The 21,599-nt window shown below is 39.8% G+C and overlaps 1 protein-coding gene across 3 annotated transcripts in view; it reads right to left on the bottom strand.

The window, feature by feature from the left end:
* The window catches only part of LOC109928233 (inner centromere protein-like), a 37,161-nt gene extending 21,190 nt beyond the window's left edge, over nt 1-15,971 (bottom strand). For 2 of the 3 annotated variants that reach the window (XM_048607267.1, XM_048607269.1), the window contains exons 1-9: nt 15,862-15,971; nt 13,424-13,578; nt 12,670-12,825; nt 10,555-10,650; nt 8,322-9,082; nt 5,991-6,027; nt 2,760-2,829; nt 2,532-2,652; nt 776-824 (exon numbers count right to left, since the gene is read on the bottom strand). In XM_048607267.1, the coding sequence (XP_048463224.1) occupies nt 776-824; nt 2,532-2,652; nt 2,760-2,829; nt 5,991-6,027; nt 8,322-9,082; nt 10,555-10,650; nt 12,670-12,818 (1,283 nt within the window). In that variant the 5' untranslated portion in view covers nt 12,819-12,825; nt 13,424-13,578; nt 15,862-15,971. The remainder of the gene's footprint in view (nt 1-775; nt 825-2,531; nt 2,653-2,759; nt 2,830-5,990; nt 6,028-8,321; nt 9,083-10,554; nt 10,651-12,669; nt 12,826-13,423; nt 13,579-15,861) is intronic. The other variant, XM_020528249.2, reaches the window with a different exon arrangement.
* Between the last annotated feature and the right edge of the window lie 5,628 nt (nt 15,972-21,599).

Raw genomic sequence — 21,599 nt, 5'->3', positions numbered from 1 at the left:
AAACAGGCCCTTCGGCCCAACAAGTCTACACTGACCATCAGAGCATCCCACCCAGACCCATTCCCTATAACCCACCAAACTACACATTCTTGGACACTATGGGCAATTTAGCACAGACAATCCACGTAGCCTGCACATCTTTGGACTGTGGGAGGAAACCCACACAGACGCATGGAAAACGTGTGAACTCCATACAGATGGCGGGGGGCGGCAGCAGTGTGGGTGGAGAATCAAACCCAGGTCTCTGGTACTGTGAGGCAGTAGTGCTAACCACTGAGACACTGTGCCACCCTTGAATTAACAGAATACCAATAAATGTTCTAAGAAATATGCCACTAGCAATGTTGTCTTAAGGCTGAGCTGCAACAAACCAAACAATCCCTGTGCAAGGGTGCCTCTTAAATCACAGCAAATAGTGATCATGCACAATAGCTTAATGGGGCCACACGCTCAAGACAAAACAAAAAGCAAACCCATTTGAAGGTACATTGCTCGCCAGGTTGGATTCCTGCAGGATACTTCAAATCAGTTTGTATCTTCCAACCCTCCCCAGCCTATTTCAGGATTCTAGACACCATCTCAGATGAATTTTGAAACATTCCCTTGCTTGTATTGTGTCACACTAATCCCCTAAAAAGGTGAACAGTTCATTGTGCACTTTGCAACCAACACTAGTAGTACTGGAGTACCAGCTCAAGTTACACTTCAATTCTGCATGTTACCGTAGACCAATGAGTTAAACCAATGGCAGGCAGGAATCTCAATAGATACTTACCCAACACTCTGGCCATCAGGAGAAACTGGTTCGTCAGAACCACTGCTCTCTGTGAGAAGATAATATGTATTAATACACAAATGCTAACAGAATTACATGTTCTCTACATAAATTGCTGTATCCTTTGATCAAGACCAGTTAGCTAGACTATTAACAAACACATGTTAGTCATCATTACTGTCACCAACACTGCGTTTGTCATGACAAGCAGATGACCAACATTCCCCCTAAACTGTACTCAGCACAGCCATTGAGAGTCCACACAGCAATCGGCATGCCTACGTCATTTCTAGCATTGACTTCCATTTCTGAAAGTTGCTGACACACAGACCCAAGGTTGTGCAAAAGAACATTAGCAGGAATACTGCATGTGAAAACCAAGGAAACAGATTCTGGCACTTCCATTTCAATTCTCACACCTACAGTTGATCTTTTTAGTTAGTCAACCTTTTATTCATACTGATACACCATCTCCAGTAGGCTCTCAAGTATCCTAATGTGCGGTACCTTAAACACTTTCTGGAAGTCCAAGTGTATTACATCAACTGGTTGTAGTTTAAATCTATACTGTTGGTTTGTTACTTCATCAAAGAGGTCAGGCATGATTTCCCCTTCTTATATTTATGAAGTGTTGATTAAGTATTTCTATATGTCCTGTTATTACATCCTTTATTATAAAAGAACATCAATAACAGATGTTTAAGTTAACTAGCCTATGCTTAGATAACAAGGTGTAGAGCTGGATGAACACAGCAGGCCAAGCAGCAAAGCTGACGTTTCGGGCCTAGACCCTTCTTCAGAAATCTGAATTCTGATTTCTGAAGAATGGTGTAGGCCCGAAACGTCAGCTTTCCTGCACCTCTGATGCTGTTTGGCCTGCTGTGTTCATCCACCTCTACACCTTGTTATCTCAGATTCTCCAGCATCTGCAGTTCCTACCATCTCTGGCCTATGCTTAGCTTTCTCTGATCTCCTTCACTTGAATAATTATATTACACTGGTGGTTTCTAATCCTGTGCTTTAGAATATAATGATTCTTGGAAAATTTGACCAGGGCTTCTACTATCCCTGTAGCTACTTCCCAAAGGTGCAGCCAATCAGGTCAAGGGCACTCATCAGCTTTTAGCCTCATTAGTTACCCTCGTACTTTCTCTAGGTGATAACTGCTTCTTTCTTTTCCCACTCTTACTCCAAGATTTAGTATTGTTGGAATGTTCATGTCCTTATCATGAAGATTGATGCAAAGTATTTATTCAACTTTTCTGCCATTTTCTCATGAGCCTACGTTCAGTTTGGCTTCGCCTCCTTTTTGTGTATTAAAAGAAGCTCCTGCCCAGTCTTATTTACAAGTCTGCCCTCAGTTTATTCCACCCCTCCCAGTTTTTACAAGACTCCTCTGGATCACCACAAATCTTTGCCACTTTGGATATTTATTTTTATTTGATGCTATTCTCAACTTTCCGAGTTAATCACATCTCTCACTGGGATACAATCTTTGTTGCAAGCAGGGAGCTATTTCTTAAAACATCTGCCATTGTCAGAAATATTACCAAGGAGAAGTGCTGAAGTCACTGCTGGAGGATAAATATTTTAGGAAGATGTGTTCTAATTTTCATAATCCTTTCTAAAGTTCTAATCCATTTTATGACTGGAGATCTTTAAGCAAAACTCAAAAAAAAATTATGGCAAACTTAAATGTTCATTATAAAATGGAAGTACATCTTATTGAAATTGTGAAATTTCAAATTTTACACACCTTTTCTCTGAACTTTTGACGTTCTACATGTTTGTATGTTAGCTGCCACCTCCTTATCTTGACTGTTGATGGCATTTCTCATGACACTTCGTGTGCATCTACGTTCTTGATTTTCAGGAACCTGCATACAAAGTGAAGCAGCTTACTTTATACATATTTATCTAACAGAAAAAGTTATGTACAAAAATTAAAGTTTTTAATTAAAAAATGCCAATTCTTAAAACCTACCTTGGTGGCTGATTGCTCATCTTCCTTTGGCTCTTCAGATTTGAACAGAGTGCTAGAATTTTCATCAACACTAAGTGATTTAAAAAAAAAAACTGTTAAAATTTCCAAAATGAAACATTTTTTCAACTAAGTGAGCCAAGGGACCTGCTCTTAATCTTCAGTTTCACCAGCTTAGCTATGGAGATAGTAATACCTCTTTCCAAATGCAGAGCAAAAATAAATAGGTTAGAGACTCTGCTCATTGTATCAGTTTACTTAGCACAATGTACAAAAACAAACCTGCAGAACACACGATGTTGTATGTTAAAGCACAAACTACATCCAATTTCAGGGTTTCTCTGACATTTTGTAAAGACTAAAAGAAAAACTATTAAATTACACCCACAAAAAATCCTGCCCAAATCTCCAAGATGAATTGATCACCATTTGGAAAGTCCATTTCTTGTGCTCATTGTTAGCAGTCCTTTGAGGAGGCCTTATTTTTATGTGCAGTGAATGACATTTTTAAAAAGTTACCACAAGATTGACTTATTACTACTACAGTACACTTATAAATAGCTTGGTTTCTCAAAATAATTTTCAGTAATGAAAAACCACATGGCCTTTTTTTTTTTATTTAACCTGTAAGCAAAAAGTTACCATAGTCCGACTGGACCATAGGGCTGTGCTCTCATTAGAGAGACTGGTGGTGGTTTAACTCAAGGGTCGCCACACCTCAGACTGACAAGTAAAATGCTTTATAATCAATACAGCTGAAATTGGGTTCATCAAATTGGATTAAGTTATTCTTCTGAAAGACAAGGAATATTTAAAAGAAAGTGCTGCTTAATAAAATACAACCTGATATGATGATCGTGTTAAAATTCAAGACTACAGTAAATGTCTGAAATCAAGTGACAACCGTGTACCATCTAAAGCTTGCATTGCAGTAATACAAAGTTCCTTCTAAAGCACCTTCCAAACCCACAATCTCTACTATCTAGAAGAAGGGTAACAGATCCAGAGAAACATCACTAGCTGCAAGTTTCCCTCCAAGTACAAACCATTCAGATTTGGATCTATAAATCTTCATTGCTTCACTGTCACTGAATCAAGATCCCAGAAATGCTTTCCTGACAGCATTATGCATGCCCCCACTTCAACGATTACACTGCCGCAGTTTAAAGAATTTCACACCAACTTTATCAAAAAAAAAAATCAATGTAGCATGGCCAGTGACACCCATGAGTAATTTTTAAAAAGCCTTTATTTCTAATTACAACTGAAGCTAACACTATTGTAGTAAGAGATAGTAGGAACTGCAGATGCTGGAGAATCTCTGCTCCTATGATGCTGCTTGGCCTGCTGTGTTCATCCAGCCCTGCACACTATTGTAGTAATGCAAGGCCTACATTCTGAGAGAGAGTAAAGAGTGAAAGATTTTAACAACTACCTACAAAAAATGGGAAGGGAGGACATTGTTTGGAGCCTATAGACCCATATTGCAGTTCTATGCAAGTAGCTTTCACGTTGACATAGCTCATTTACACATACTCAGTAGCACTAAGTAAAATTCCCTTTACATCTACAGGCCTTTGAATCTACTATTTAACATTTGGCAATCATCTCACTAGACAAAGGTTTGTGTGTTTTTCCTTTCACAGCAAAATTAACTCTTTTCAGCTCCAACTCCATTTTGCAGTTGAAATAGAAAAATCAAGGGAGGAGAATGCTGCCAGCTTGTGTTCCTATGCTGAAATCGATTCCGTTCCCCATGTGTAATATGATTTATACGTGCTAATCAAACTTTGCCCTTTCATAAAGACCAATTGCAATCATCCTTACCCTCATGGACAAATGTTTAGATAAAGTCCTAGCATGGACCTGGTATTATCTTTAAGACGTACAATTTATACTTTTCACAACTCCAGGATATCCCAAACTACTCCACAACCATCGAAGCATAATCATCATTTTGTATTTTACTCATACAGGAACCAAAACTTGCACACAGCACAGCAGAGTCGCAAAATAGCAACTTTATAACAGTTGATAAATATTTGACTTAGAGATACTATTTTTAACAAATATTGGCCACAACTTTGAGAATTTCCCTGCTCCTTCAAATAGCAGCATGGAAATCTTTTGTGGACCCAAGACCACTGAGGAACTCAGTTTAGCAACCTCACTCAAAAGATGGAACTTCAAGTAGTGCAGCATTCTTTCAACAATAACCACGTGTCAGCCTCAGTTGTGTTAAGCCTCTGGAATAGTATATAAAACCAACTTAGAGACAAGAGAGTTAGAACACTGAAAAAGAGCCAGCATCTTAAGATTTTGCACTGTACAGCCAAGTTCAATTGCTTACTAAACCATTAATTAAAACACTTTATACTGCCAAAGAATCTCAGTGCTCATATCTTAGCAATTTAATATTTATGATAATTACAAACAGTAACACTTCACAACTAAATTTCCCGAATAGGTTGCTTCACATCTCAAAAGGTGGTGTGCAGTTATGCATACATCAGATTTCTAAATCAAGAAATACATATTGTTGCATTTATCACATACAAAGTACAACTTCTGGCTTCACTACTGATGGACATTTCAAGGCGAAGTCTGACAGACAGCAAGTCTTAAATGTCTCCAATTACACTGGTATCTATAGCAATGTATCAGTTTTCATTAACTAGAACACTCAATTTTTAAGGATCAAACATTTTTAAATCAGTTACAGTTCTCATACCTTGAGTCAGCAGATTGTAACTTGTAATAACTAATAACTACCTGTCACAGTCCGCTTGCTGGGTCTCAGCTCAGGAAAAACCAGGATACATAAAAATTGGCCTCAGGAGTTGGTTTTAAAAAGGGATTAACCAAAAAAAGTGGTGAAAAAAGTTGGAGAACCCCTGTCCTATTTGATATTGTGGAAAATCATATCACCTATGCACGAACTGTCCATAAACACCATTTGCTCATAAGAGGAGAAAGTGATTTAACAAGATACTGACCACCAATTAGCTCCTGCAGAACTGTTCCTTCAGATATCCACAAAAATTAGAAACTTGGATATTTATGTCCAAAAAATTTTAAAAAAAGGGAGATGATTCAGATTAAATCCTTCAACAAATCCCTCTAGATAGGATAAATATTAGGCAGGTATTGCAAACGTTGCAATTATTTGTGACCCATTTAAGAACTTCTGTCAGTCAACATTCAGCATGAATATTTCAATAAATATTCTCTTACCGTGCTCTCTCATCCATATTGTCAAAACAATTGTGAGCTAAAAGACAAGACAGACAAGTAAGATTTTAAATGAAACAAAAACAACCAGAAAATCTGAACCCTAAAGCACCTGATCAAGTTTGGATTTTGAAAGGAATACTATGAGAGAATATCAAAGTCAGTTGCAAAATTTGGTTAAATTTTCTAGTACAATAGAGGAAAAAGTACAGAACAGTAATCAATAGCCAAGTGAAAAGAAAAAAAGTGGACATCTGCATCTAAACAACCCACACTAATTACTCTGACAACTTCAATGATTTTGGGTGATCATTTAACTGACCATCCCATCAAGATAGAGTCATACAGCATGGAAACAGACTATTCAGTCCAATCAGTCCAAGCTGAACATAATCCCAAACTAAACTCATTCCACCTGTCTGCTCCTGGCCCATATCCCTCCAAACCTTTCCTTTACATGCACCTATCCAAATGTCTAAATGTTGTAATTGTGCCCACACTGGCAAATTCCTGAGGAAGTTCCTTCCACACGCAAACCACCTACTTTAAAAAAGTTTGCCTGTCTTTTTAAGAATCTCTCTCCTCAATGTGCCCCCTAGTCTTGAAATACTCCATCCTAGGGAAAAGACAACACCATTAACTATCTATACCTCATTATTTTGTAAACTTCTGTAGGGTCACCTTTCAACCTCCTACACTCCAATAGGAAAGTCTCGGCATTTCTTTGTAACTCAAAACTTCCATACCCAGTGACATCCTTGCCAATCTCTTCTGAACCATTTCCTTCCTATAACTGGGTGACCAGAACTGGGCACAGTATTCCAGAAGAGGCCTCACCAATGTCCTGTACATCCTCAACATGACTTCCCAACTCCTATACGCAAAGGACTGAGCAGTGAAGGCAAACGTGCCAAATGCCTTTTTAATTGCCCTGTCTATGTACGACTCAAACTTCAAAGAATTAAATGTTCCTGCACTCCTATGTTCTACAACACGACCCAAAGCCCTACCATTAATTGCACAAGGCCTACCCTGATTTGTTGCACTAAAAATGCAATACCTCACATTTTTCCAGACTGAACTCCATCTGCCTTTTTCAGCACATGGACCTATTTGATCAAGATCCCTTCGTAATCTCAGAAAACCTTCGTTATCTCCTATGCCAATTTTGGTATCATCCGCAAACTTACTAACCATGCCTTTTATATTCTCATCCAAATCATTTCATATAAAATGACAAAACAAAAAAGACGACCAGAGTCATCTGGGGACAGATCACAATGAATTGCAACAAAAAGCTGTGGAGTTTCCTCCTTATGAGCATTAGTGTCCAAGTCAAATCATAAATAGTTTAGTTAATATAGGACATTACTGATGATTGCAACTGGATGCAAGTAAGGGCACAGTGATGTGGAACAAAGTGAATAGTAAAAAATTGAGAAAACTAAGGAGTGGAAGGTCAGTCAGCACAGCATACTATGCTTAGGTCTGACATGACAACAGCATTAAGGAAGGTTTCAGAGGCAGGTCATGCTACAAAGAAGCTAGCAGTCATTCTGACAAGTCTATGGGGTCAGAAACTGATGGTTAATTTAGCACCATGGTTAACTTTGAGGCAGTGGCTACTGAGTGAGGATGGAATCTTGGTACAAGTTGTGGTGGAGACCAAAAAATGATATTTTCTTCTCTCTAAAGCATAAAGTAGGGGAAGCTGTGATCCATCTAGGCCAGCAGGTGAAATGAAAGCAAAGCATAGTGTACATTTGGATTTTCAAAAACATTCAAAAGGTTAAATTACAAGGAGACTACACAGTTCTCTACTTCAGGGTACTACAAATACATTAAAGTCAGAATCAATAATTTTGGAGCAATGAGGGAATCAAGGAAACCGAGGAATGGGGTGTTAACGTTGAAACATAGCCATGATGCTACTAAACAGATAAAATTCAAATTTACGGTTGAAAGAGCAGTAGACAAATGGGCACCCTCTTCGTAATTGGACGATGTTCACTCTTTCAAGCCATCCTCCAAGATTATGGGGACTATAACTAACCTCTGGATCTCAGATGATCCCAGTCATTGCTTCTTAAGCCTGAGCTTGGAGAGAAAAGGGCTTACTGAAATAAACAACTAATATAAACAGAGTAGAAGCTGTGAAAAAGGCTTCTCTTCCTTGTCTCAATGCAAATCCACCCATTTGCAAATGTAGCTGAAATATTTTGTGATCTTAAGTTCAGTTTTGTATAGCTCAGAAAGTAGAACTTTATTATCCATTCTGCAGACAGAATACGAGATATAATGTGTTGACAAATTGTAATTCTCTAGAACACGTACACTTACAGTTGGAAGCAGAAGACTCCAGAACATTCTGCCTCTTGGTAATGGATTTACGCAAGGAATTCCTCATCGATTCCTGTACCATGACGGTCCGTTGAATATTCAATGAATATTTACCCACTAGGCTGCGGCAGCTGGACCGGCGACTGGCCGTGCTTTTCCGCACTGATCTATGATTAGCCTTATGGCTAGACTGGTTTTCATCTTCAGTGATGGAGTTCTCACTAGCAGCTAATGACTTCACAGAATTATTTAACTCCCGATCAGCTAAACACTCATTCACACTATTTTCTTTAGCAGTTACAGCACCTGCTATTTTCATCTTAGTTGCTGCTCGATTTGGGCTCCTGGGGATCACTGAAGTGGCAGCAGACAGTGTTTCCAAAACAGGTGCACTGGGAGGTGGTTCTATCTCAAATTCCTTTTGAGACAACTTCACATCTTCAGAAGAAGTCGGCAGAGTTTTAAAGTTAGCTGCCTGATCTTTTTGGTGTAACTCAATAGTTTTACTGTCATTCGGTGACAGGACAACAAGTGGTACTTGACCATTAACTGGGACAATAGGAAACTCATTATTTTTCTCAGTTTCAAGATTGGTAGTTGCCAGTGCACGTGTTGTTGACCGTGTCAGACGTACAGGATGTGCTGGCTCCTCAACTACCTTGTTGCAGCCTCTGTTATCTTCCTCGATAACCCTACTTCTGAGCTTCGCCCTTTGAGTTGAAGAGCGCCTCAAATGTCTTCTGCTTCTCGAAAGTCTGGAGAGAAATAAAATCCTTCAAATTAAAATCTCTACACAAAACCAAATTAATAGAACCAACACTCCTTCATACTGGCAAAATTTTGTAATTTTTCTTTACACAGTTAGGGACTTTCCTCCCCTCATTCACCAAAACTTCGAACAACACTGGCTTAGTTCCACACGAGTTAGAGTTGTTCAGTACTTTTGCCATATGATGGCACACAAAAAAGTGTCAGCAACTATTTTACTATGAAAGCAAATACACCAAAAAGCCTTATCACCAATCTTGAATGGAGGCCAAAGCAAAAACCTTCTCATGGTACTTGCCAAATGATCCATTAAGTAAAATCCAAAAGAGATCATAGAATAGAGCATGAAGCATGCTATGGATTGACTCTTATGAAGAGGAGCACTTTGATCTACACAAGAACTCACTTCTTAATTCAGCAAATAATGGAAGTGGACTCTTCTTCCTTCTTGCTCCTCCCTCCCTTCATTTTATGACTTTCAAATGTTAAAAAAAATGTAGTGGAACTACATTCTATGAACAGCACTCAAGAAATAGGAAGGAGTGGACCTCATGTCTAGAGTCTGCTCGGCTATGGTCATGGTTGATATATTGCCTTAACTCCACTTTCCTGACCAATGCCCATATTCCTCAATGCCACAAGACCAGAAGTCTATCCAAGCCGTGAATAGAGTTAATAATGGAGCATTTACAACCTTCTGCAGACAGAGTCATCAAAGATCTACAATACTTTGCATGAAGTAATTTCTTACTTCAGTCAAGAATGATAAACCGGTTATTTTGGGCCAGTTTCTACTATCATAAATTGCCCAACCAATAGAATCAAACTTCTAATGCCTATCCCAATGAGCTTTCATGATTGACAAGTTAAATTTCATTCTTCCAATGCCAGCATAAAACCAGTTTACTTGGTCCCTCATACAGTGACCCTCACTACCACCCCCCACCCCTGACATAACGTCCCAATTATTACGATTCTTTTTCCTGTCCATTAACTAAACCAGTATCAATGCACACATTGTTGCAATTCCCAGAACATTCTATTATCTATGACCTTTGGTTTAACACCTTATTGAACGTCTTTTGGAAATCCAAGTGTGCAAGTGGCTTCTTTTCACCCAACTGTCAGTGCACCCTTAAAAAGCCCTAAATAAATTTGTCAAACACAACGTTGGTACAATGTCATACTATTGAATTGCCTCAGCAAGAGTCCGAGAAATTCCCCAAATAATGTCATACTGACCATCCTCTAGTCCCCATTTTTCCTTACCCCACTTTTGAACAGTGGTATTACATTTGCTCGTTTCCAAAGTTGGTACTATTCCAGAATTCAGAACTATTGAAAACTTAAAACCAAAATGACTCTTACTTCTAGAGAATGAGATTAGACCACTAAACACACAAGAGAATAATGCCTTCAAACTGTACGTCAATTTACTTCACACTACTAATACGCTTACCTCTTACTGGAATCCTGTGCCATAGATGGTCGTCTCCTACGCCGCTTTCTTTCTGAAGGTGTTTTCGGCATTAACTCAGGTTCTGCAGTAAAATCGCTGAAAATATTTTCAATTTGTGTATTAGTAGTAAAACTCAAACATATCTTCAAATATTTTTGGGTTTATTACTCATTTATACAAGCGAATCTTGCATACTGACAGCCCACATTACCCTGTTTCTTTGATGATAAAGACTCGGAATTTGAAGAGAACTGTAACATCTGTACTTAACATTTTAGTATTTGTTAGGTGAATTGTATCAGTGGAGAGATTCTATATTTTCAGTTGGAGACTTAACCTTCCTGTGTTCAATTCCTCGTTCTTGGGCCTAAACGAGGAATGTACAAAAACCTTCATTTCTGGAACCACATTTAACATAGTAATATACATCACAATACATTTAAGTTTTTTTTTAAAACTTAAAAAATTGCCACACCACTGAAGAAATCAGGACAGTGAACAAAAGCTTAATCTAGGATGCATATTTGAAAGGAAATCTTAATAGGGGGAAAAAAAGAGATGTCACACCGTGGGGCAAAGGAAACTGGCAATAACGCCACCAATGTTAAGCAATTAAAGAGACACCAGAAAAAATTCAGAGGTATCAAAAGGCTTTCGGGCTGCAGCAGCCACAAGAAAAGACAAGATAGTGACAGGATCTGAAGACAAAGATAAGAATTTTAAAGCCAATGTCATCAGGTGGGAAGTTCATGATGGTCAGAAAGCACATATATGATTAGCAAATGAGATTTGAAGAGTGTTAAGACATAGACAGAATTTTGGAGGAGCCCACGTTTACATTAAATGAATTTTGCACCCATTCAGGCCACCAACAGAATACCCAGGTTTTTGGGTAACAAAGAGTTTAAAATGGACTTGTGTAACATGACACAGCTGGATGTAGACGGACTTTGGTGATGGTGTAGACAGGAAATTGTGTCAGAAGTCAAAGATTGTTAATAGGCCTTTGCAGCTTCCAACAGTTATCAAGGATGGAGACAGCACAGGAAACAGATTGTCATAGGGACAATCGACAATGGTTCCAGATTTCTTTAGAGTTAGTTCAAGGAAATTTTTCATCTAATATTGCATGTGAGACAAACACTGAGACAATCATAAGAATTGAGTCTTTGACAGGTATCAGTAAAATATAGCTGTGCTGTTGAATTTATGGAAGTTTGTGCTTTCAGTTAAAAATCGAGCTATAGTAAATATCTGAGAAATAAAAAGGCAAAAAAGCAGGTCCTTTGGGGACTGAAGGGATTGTTGATGCAAGTCTGCTGTCTTGTAGTCAAGTTACAAATACAGCTACTTTTCACAGCAAGTAGCAACAATAAAAAGTGTTCTTTCAAAAGCTGTACAAATATAGAATAAACCTTGAAGATAACTCTGAAGTTCTTGGAATCAAACTAGCCCAAAATGATGAAATGGCAAATCAGACTGGAGACACTGTCACAAAGGGTGCACCAAATTTAATCGAATTTAATCCTCTGAAGGAAGAATACACCTCCATTTGTAAAGATTGCTATTTGGAAGGAAGGATTTCTACTGGGGGCAGTGGTTCAGGCAATAAATAAAAAAACCAAGAAAGTTACGATTCACTGGGTAACCAATAATAGTGCAATTGGCTGCAATACTGCTGGCAAATTTTGCCTGATTTTTTTGCTGCATCTGAAACAGGATTGTAAAACTGGTCTTAATTCAGTGTGATTGCATCAGCAGGAGACTTGAAAAAACCATTAGTAAACAAGACCTTAAAAATATTCAGTTATTCTTGAAGTGACAACCATATTCATTAATCCCAGCAAAACATTTTGAATAGCTTGCCTTTAAGCTACCCATTTAAGAGTCTGGTTAAGGGGTTACCCCCAGAACAAATCATTAAAATTTCATTGAATTGCAGGTCTAAATTTGTATAAATCTGCAACTTTCTTTTGAAAACCAGACTTTGGCAATCTACTCAATGTTTTGCTAGAATCAGTGCATATTTAACATCTACAAATGTGACAGTAGATCAAAAGCAAAAAGGTACAGTGGCTAACATGGAGTTAACAAAATCTCAAAACACTTTTTAACCTGATGAACATCTTTTTGGCTTCCTCCTGGATTTCTTTCAGCCATATAGTATTTTCTTTGAAATCTTCAATAACAATATGAAGTTTCTCGCCAAAGTATTTCAGCATGTTATCTGTGTCCACCATTATGATTGCTGTTCTAGAAGCCATGATGTCACTGAATGGCACAAAAAAAAAGGTAAAAATTAACCAAAGTAGACAAAGTAATTTATATATATATCCACATGAAGTGTGAAAGTCCTCAAAGGAGAAAGGAGGGAAAGGAAACTGCTATCCTTATCTAGCCTGGCATATGTGACTTGTAACACTCAGCAGTGTTGTGTACTCAATTGCCTTCAGGGCAATTAATGCTGGCCTGGTCAGCAAGACCACTTCCTGTGAACATTAACAAAACAAAAAGCAAAACAACATCATCCACATTTCATTAACCGATTTTCAGCACTTAAATGAACAAATCACAGGTGGGGAAGTCAGACTGGGGTCTGAGAAACTGTTTCCCAAGTCGGTACATTATAGTTTGAGGGTCCATGAATGACTAAAGCATCCTTTCAGATGACACTTCAGCACAGTAACAGATGCACACTGAAAAAAGATACCATCTTCCAGATGACCCACAAACTGACCCACCTGTCCATGAATGAAAGACCAATCATGTCATATGCACACTGGGGTAAAGAAAAGTTGACATTAAGCATGTATATAGGAATAGCATCCAGTAGAAAAAAAGATATGGAAGGAAATTAGTATTTAAATACCTTAAAGATTCTGACCCAAGGCTCCAGTTGTTAATCAATGTCTTGAATCATCGACAGTAGCTAATATCACAGTTGGCCTGAGTACTCAGCGTTTTGATGTTTGTTTTTAATCTTATCTGGTCACTGTAGAGAGCAAGCTTTCACCAGCTTCACACCTGTAGTCACAAACAAAAAACCCATCTCTTCTTTCTGTCATAAACAGCAGCTGGAAATACAATGCACCAACAGATGCTTTGTGTACTCTGCCTGCAGAAGATTCGCCCACACCCCCCATTCTCCCAGGTTTACTATTTATAGGCGAGGTTCCATCTCCAATGTGAAATTCCCATAAAGAGTGCGTATCAAAATTGACGACTTCTCACACCCACCTGGAGTGACTGGTTTCAGTCACTTTGATGAGACACTGTCCTTATTTGTCAATACCATCAAGTGTTGCAGCGATTGCACGCACACACAAATATGCACACGTACAATGTTGCACGAAATTCATTGGTGCAAAAAAAAAATGGACCACTTCCATGCAAAGGTAGACGTCTCTTGGCAAAAGGGGTCTGCTGCAGTGATATGCTATCCACATACACCAACCATCTTGATGTTGGGGACAAACACTATTTGATTAAGAGATAGTAGGAACTGCCGATGCTGGAGAATCTGAGATAACACCGTGTAGAGCTGGATGAACACAGCAGGCCAAGCAACATCAGAGGAGCAGGAAAGCTGACGTTTCGGGTCGAGACCCTTCTTCAGATTAATATTATTTTTAGATCAGGTTGAATTTCCCTTATTTCATGTTGGTTTTATGAAACTCAGTTAACTTGCAGGGTCATGCGATTGCTGTGGATTTGAAAGAGAGGCCAAGTCAAGTTGATGCACTGCATCCCTTTGCTGGGTTTCAATGTAGCACAATGCAGCAATGGTTGAGACAGTGTTTAATCAAGCAGTCTGCTTTGTTCAAGCAGGGATTGTATTTCTAGAGAGTGTTGTTGGAGCTGCACTCATCTACGTAAGACACTCCATTCCACCTCTGATTTGTATTTTGCATGTGGCAAAGAGACTTCGAGAAGTCAATTGCTGCAGAGTACGGAGGACCTCCTTGTTCTTGGCAGACGTTCCTGGTCTTCTAATAGACAGGCTCGCTCAACGTCAAACATGCAAATTAAAATAAAACAAAGGGAACCCTCCCCTCTCCAATGACAACATAGTACAAATGGTCTGCCACAAGTGGTAATACAAATTAGTTGATTAAGTTTCTTTTAAAAACATTAAATCTGAGAAGAATACAGATGCTTTAAGAATCTCTCTCGTTTACATTTCAATTTTTTTTTAAACCTGAAGGACTACATAATTAAATTCAACCAAAACCAGAAATTGCCGGAAGAGCTGAGCAGGTCTGGCAGCATCTATGAACAGAAATCAGTTAACGTCTTGGGTCGAGTGGTCCTTCCTCACAACTTCAGTTCTGTGTTCTGAGGAATGGTCACTCGATCCGAAACGTTAAATGTAATTTCTCTCCACAGATGCTGAGCTTTTCCAGCAATTTCTGCTTTGTTTCTAATTTCCAACATCCGCAGTTCTTTCGGTTACATAGTTTAACCCCAGGTTAAACCTTAACTGCAAGCCTTCTGAAATACTTTATAGCCCATCTCTTTAAAAGTACTTCAGAAAGGTTTTACTAATTCTAGCTGCGGTCGACAATCTAACTATAAGACTTCCTTGTATATATTACATGCAGGTACAGTATCTCTTGACAAACTGAAAAAGCATCCCCATAATGACGGATGGGTGAAGTAGCTGCAAAACGCTGGCTATGGGCGAACCAAGCTTGAACAGAGGGGCATTAAAAAAATGCTCTCAAAAAGTTACACTTCACAACAAAACAATAGCGAAAGCTCTCTGGAGATACAGCAAAACAAAATACTGTGAAATATCTACAAATGTAGATGCTGTGGAAGTCAAATTTCCTGAAACCAGCGACATACCGATAAATCCTATCTCACTACACCATTTTGTCGATCAAACGCTGTTGAAAAAGGAACAAACCCCAGTTTGTGTCCCCCCACCCCACTCCCACGGACTCTCCGCATCAGAAACACGGCCTTTAACAACTCAAGGACAGATCCCAGTCTCCACTATCTGGAGGTGACCGTGCTGCTGCTCAGAGACAGCAGCCCTTCTCCCGGCTCACAGCCCTGCGGGCTCTCCAGTACTACTGAATCCTCCCTTCCTCCCCTCCGGGACCGAGTACATCAGGAGCCGGTGGCGACACCCCCCTCACCTCCCGGGATCGAGTAGCAATCTAGGTCCCCCTCCTCTCCACCTCGGAGCAAAACAGCCGACTGAGCCCCGTCCTCCCAAGTCAGGAACGACCGGCTGAGATTCTCTCTCCCCCCCCCGAAAAAACGGCCCTGGCTCCCACCTCCCCAATACTAGGCGCTTACCGAAAGATCCCAGACAAACCAAGGACCCAAAAAGCAGCAGCGGCCGCGCGCCCGTTTAAACTTTTAAATTCAGTGGCAGTTACAGAACAAGCCAATGGCAGCGAAGAAACTGCCGTGACGTTCATGCACCGGAACTGACGTAAAACGTATGCGGCTGCCTGCTTTAAACAACAAAGTTTATAAAATATTGACGTTAAGTTGGACCTTATCTCTCTTTTCTCAACTAAAGATTTATATCTAGTGTGGTTGGTGGGGCCCAGAACTGTTTGCAATTCATTTTATGCATGCCTGCTCTCACCCCTTCCCTTCTGGCTTATTACCATAATGGGGTGCTCTGCTCCTATGATGCTGCTTGGCCTGCTGTGTTCATCCAGCCCTGCACCTTGTTGTCTGGGGTGCACCTTGTTGTTTTCGGATCCGGCCACCAATCTCTGTATTTGACAGGTCGACCTCCGACATTTTCAACAGCTCCAGCAAGAGGCCATCACCAAACACTTTTTGCCTACCCTTTCCAGCATTCCAACGAGATCATTGCCTCCATGATTCTATGCCTTACTCCACAGTCACCCAGTTCGGTACTACCTATTCCGTGAAAAGCCACAAGATGCATAGCACTTCTTTCAAATCCTTCCCTCTCACTACCTAAGGCCCCAAACACTTTTTGACACAAAAATGAAATCGTAGTATTTTCAATGACACCTTATTTGATCACAGGATGTTGGTGTCACTGATATGCTATTATTTATTGCTTATCCTTGATGCACCACAGAAAGCATTCTGTCTGGATGCATCATGGTGGGTATGGCAACTGGTCTGCCCAGGACTGTTAAAAAAACTATGGAGAGTTGTGAATACAGCCCAGCCCATCATGCAAACCAACCTTCCAGCCATTGACTCCATCTATGCTTCTTGCTGCCTCAGAAAGGCAGCCAATAATTACCAAAGACCCCTTCCTCCCCGGTTGTAATCTCTTCAACTTCTTCTGGGGTCCTGATGAAGGTTTTGGCCCAAAATGTTGACATTCCTGCTCCTCAGATGCTGTCTGATCTGCTGTCCTTTTCCAGGCTGCCTTTTCTTGACTCTAGCTTCCAGCATCTGCAGTTCTTACTGTCTCCAAAAGCTTAAACACATGTACAAACAGGTTCAAGAACAGCTTTTCCCCTACTGTTATTAGATTTCGAAATGGACTTCTCAAATTTAAAATCTGATGTTGATCTAGCTTTTTGTGCACTTTCTTTGCCTGTAATATTGTATTCCTCGGTCTGTTTTATCACCTTATGATTTTTGTATGTTACGATTTGTCTGTACTGCACACAAAACAAAACTTTTCACTGTACCTAGATACATGTCACTATAATAAATCAAATCAAAAAATATACACCAGAAAAGGTGGTAGTGATGTGGCTCTCTAAAACCAATACAGTTTTTTGTTTGGGGGTTGGGTTGGATAGGAAGGGACGCACATTGTGCTGATAAGGAATTCCACACTTTTACACAGTGACAGTAAAGAGATAGCAATATTGTTCCAAATCAGAATGGTATGGTGATATGGTTTGGAGTGGGAGTTTGCAGGCAGTGATATTCCTTTACCTTTGTTGATGGTAGAAGTTACAAATATGGAATGTGCTGTTGAAGGAGCCTTGATGAGTTACTGCAATGCACCTTGTAAATGGTACGCATTGTTGTCATTGTGCATTGTGATGAAGGGTGTGAACGGTGAAGATGGTGAATGGGTGCCAATCCACTGACTGCTTTGTCCTGGATGGTATTGAGCTTCTTTAAGGTTGTTAGAGCTGGACTCATCAAGGCAAGTGTAGAGCATTCAATCACACTCCTGAACTGTGCGTTCTAGATGGTGGATTAGCCTTGGAGATAGAGATAAATTACTTTGCAAAGAATTCCTAATCTTTGACCTGCTCTTGTAGCGACAATATAAGGTTGATCCAATCAGTTTCTGGTCACTGGTAAGCCTCTGGACGTTGATAGTGGGATATTCAGCTATGGTAATGTCAATGAATATTTAGATACTGTCTTATTGGAGATGATCATTGCCTGCTACATACAGGGAATGAATGTCACTTCCCACGTAGCAGCCAAAACCTGAATGTTGTCTAGGTCTTGCAGTATGTACAAATAAACTGCTTTAGTATCTGAAAAGTTGTGATTCGTGCTAAACATTGTGCAATCAGCAGAGAAAACCCCTCTTCTTACCCAATGGAGAAAAGATAATTAATGAAGCAGCTGAACATAGTGGGGTCTCGGACACTACCTTAAAGAACTCATTTGGTGATGATTGACCTCCAACATCCACACCATCTTCCTTTGTGCAGGTAATTCCAACCACCATAGAGTTTCCCAGTTTTGCTCATTCTCCTTGATGCTATAACTCGGTCAAGTATTGCTTTGATGTTCAGTGCAGTCACTCTGAACTGATTTCTGGAGTTCAGCTCCTTTGCAGTAGTGAACCAAGATTCTAATGAGGCAGAATCCAAACTGACATCAATGAGCAGGTTATTCCTTTCTCAGTCCAGCCTTATAAATCTGTTGATGACCCATTCCACTATCTTGCTGATTATTGAGAGTAGACTGACAGGACAGTAATTGGTTGCATTGTATTTGTTCTGCTATTTATGCACAGGCTGTACCCGAGCAATTTGCCACATTACCAAGTAGGTAACAGTGTTGTAGCTGTCCTGGGACAGCTTGGCTAGGATCATCCATATGGTACTTCTGACTGATACTTCAGCCTTCTCTTGGCAGTGTTGAGCTAGACTCCTTATTGTTGACGATGGGAACATTTATGGAGCCTCTGCATTCTATTAATTGTATAATTGTCCACCAACTTTCATGACAGAATGCAGCAGAACTGCACAGCTTAGATCTGATTTGTTGATTGTGGACTTGTTTAACCTGGTCTATTGCATGTTAATTCCACCATCTGGCATGCAATTTATCCTGAGTTGTAGGTTCATTAAGTTAATGTCTCATTTTTATATATACTTGGTGCTGCTTCTAGTATGTCCTCCTGCACTTTTTATTAAACCACAGTTGATCTCAACTTGATGCTGATGGTAGCGTGGGGGATCTGCTGGGTCATGAGAGAGCAGAATGTGATTGAATACAATTCTGCTACAGTTAATGATCCACACTGCCTCATGAAAACCCTGTTTTGATTTAGCACAGTGATATTGTCAAACTTGATGGAGAATATTCTTAATGTGAAAATTGAACTTTGTCTCCATAGCAGGTAATCAGGAGGTTTATTAGACCACGTGCACCAGAGGGTTTTCTTTAAATTGAGGAGACCAAACAGATCCTGGAAAGCTGCTTTGAGGAATTGTCTCAGTCAGTGCAAGCATAACCCTGAGCTTCCTATCATTCACTTTTTAACTTTTCACCTTGCTCTTAGACAGAAAGATCAGACTATGCCCTGCCATAGTGATCCAGTGAAGCTCAGCATAAGCTTGAGGAACAACAGCTCATCTTTTATCTTGGCATTCTGCAGCCTTTTGGACACACCACTGAGTTCAACAACCTCTGCCACCCTCTTTTTCTGTGTTTTACTTTGGCATTTTTGTCTGGGTATCTTATTTCTTTGTTCTTTCATGTTTGGAGTCATTCAGCGTGGAAATAGACCCCTCAGTCCAATACAGTGTGCAGCCGGAAGAACACAGCAGGTCAGGCAGTCCTGCTGAAGAGTGTAAACCCGAAACGTCGATTTTCCTGCACCTCTGATGCTGCATGACCTGCTGTGTTCCTCCAGCTCTACACTGTATTGACTCTGACTCCAGCAGTTCTTGCTATCTCTGACCCTTCGGTCCAACTAGTCCATGCCGACCACGTTCCCAAATTAAACTAGTCCCATCAGCTGCATTTGGCGCATATCAGTCCAAAACTTTCTATTCATGTACTTATCCAAATGTCTTATAATTGCTGTAACTGTACCTGCATCCACCATTTCCTCTGGCAGTTCATTCCACAGACTAACCATTCTCTGTGTAAAAAAAGTTGCCCCCATGTCCTTTTTAAATCTTTCTCCTTTCACCTCACAAAAATGTCCCCTAGTTTTGAACTCCCCCGCCCTATGGGAAAAAGACCTTCACTATTACTTTATCTATACCCCTCATGATTTTATAAACCTCTATAAAGGTCACCCCTCAACCTCCTACATTCCAGTGAAAAAGTCCCAGCCTGTTTAGCCTATTTTTATAACTCAAACACTCCATTCCCGGCAACATTCTGGCATACAACCTCAACATGACGTCCCAACTCCTATGCTCAAAGGTCTGAGCAATGAAGACAAGCACACTAAACGCTTTCTTAACCATCCTGTCTGCCTGTGATGCAAATTTCAAAGAATTATGTATCTGAACCCTTAGATCTCTCTACAACACTACTAGGGCCCTATCATTAATTGTTGCAGTCAGATGCTGCTATATAATTATTTGCACCTCTGATATAGCATTTAATCATAATCAAAGTTTCACACAATGGAAAGTGGCCCTTTGGTCCATGATGTCAGAACCAGTCAACAAGCACCTACTATGTTAGTCCTATTAGCTGAAACTTGACCTGTAGTCTTGAATGCTATTGTGCTTGAAGTGATCATCTAAATATTTCTTAAATATTGTGTGGTTCCTGCCTCTACCACTCTTTCTGGCAATGAGTTCCAGATACCCACTATCCACTGGGTTAAAAAAAGTCCTTAAATCTTATCCGCCAACAATTTACCTTAAAATCTTTGTCCTCTGGTTATTGATCCCTCTGCTAACGGGAAGAATGTGTTTCTTCCTATCTACCCTATGCCTCTCATAATTGAGGTACACAAAATTGTGTGCCCACTCTGTCTTCTCTGTTCTAAGGAAAACAACCCCAGCAGATCAAGTCTATTTTCATAGCTGAAATGCTTCAGCCCAGGCAACATCCTGGTGAATTTCCCCTAGACCCTTCCCATTTTGGAGCAACCAGAATTGCAGAGTGTCCCAGTTGTGGCCTAACTGACACCTTACACAGATTCATAATAATCTCCATGTTCTTATAATGTCTCAGTTTCTCTCTCCACAGATGCTGTTTGTCCTCCTGAGCATTTCCAGCATCTTTGTTTTGAGCAATGAATGGCCTTTTAGTTTCAAAACTTACTTCCCAAATCCATATATAACGTATCCATTAAGGATGGGCTGAACAACAGCAAAGGATGACTGACAGTCAGGCAAAAGCTTCTACAAGGTTGACCATTGAAAGAACAACCAAGTGCTTAAGGACCTATTTTCTTAAATGTATAGATTTTAATGCAGTTTGTTCTTCCACAAGAGCTCAAACTGGAACATCTTTATCAGGGGTTCCTTCCTATTACAACCTAAACATGCTTAAAGCAGTCCCAACTTCAACAAGTAAGTACTACTTTCTAATATTCTTTGCAACCTTGGCATCGTACTATATTTCCAATAAGTTTTCTCAATAATAAATAAGTCACTTGGGCCTTAATGAGACATTTCTTATTATTTTGTTGGAATAGTTTCTTTAGGTGTTTATATGTTTGAGATATTAAAAGTAATCTGAATGAAAGAAATGTATGAATGGAACATATCTAATGGCTCAATAAGTAAATGGAGTAGCCATATAAACTAGGAGTGGGAAGGTTGCAGATTCAACAAGGTGCAGGGCTGGATGAACACAGCAGGCCAAGCAGCATCATAGGAGCAGACAGGCTGACGTTTCGGGCCTAGACCCTTCATCAG

The sequence above is a fragment of the Rhincodon typus genome, chromosome 17, assembly GCF_021869965.1.
Source record: "Rhincodon typus isolate 14 chromosome 17, sRhiTyp1.1, whole genome shotgun sequence".
Lineage (NCBI taxonomy): Eukaryota > Metazoa > Chordata > Chondrichthyes > Orectolobiformes > Rhincodontidae > Rhincodon > Rhincodon typus.
This window is presented reverse-complemented; position numbering and strand designations above follow the sequence as displayed.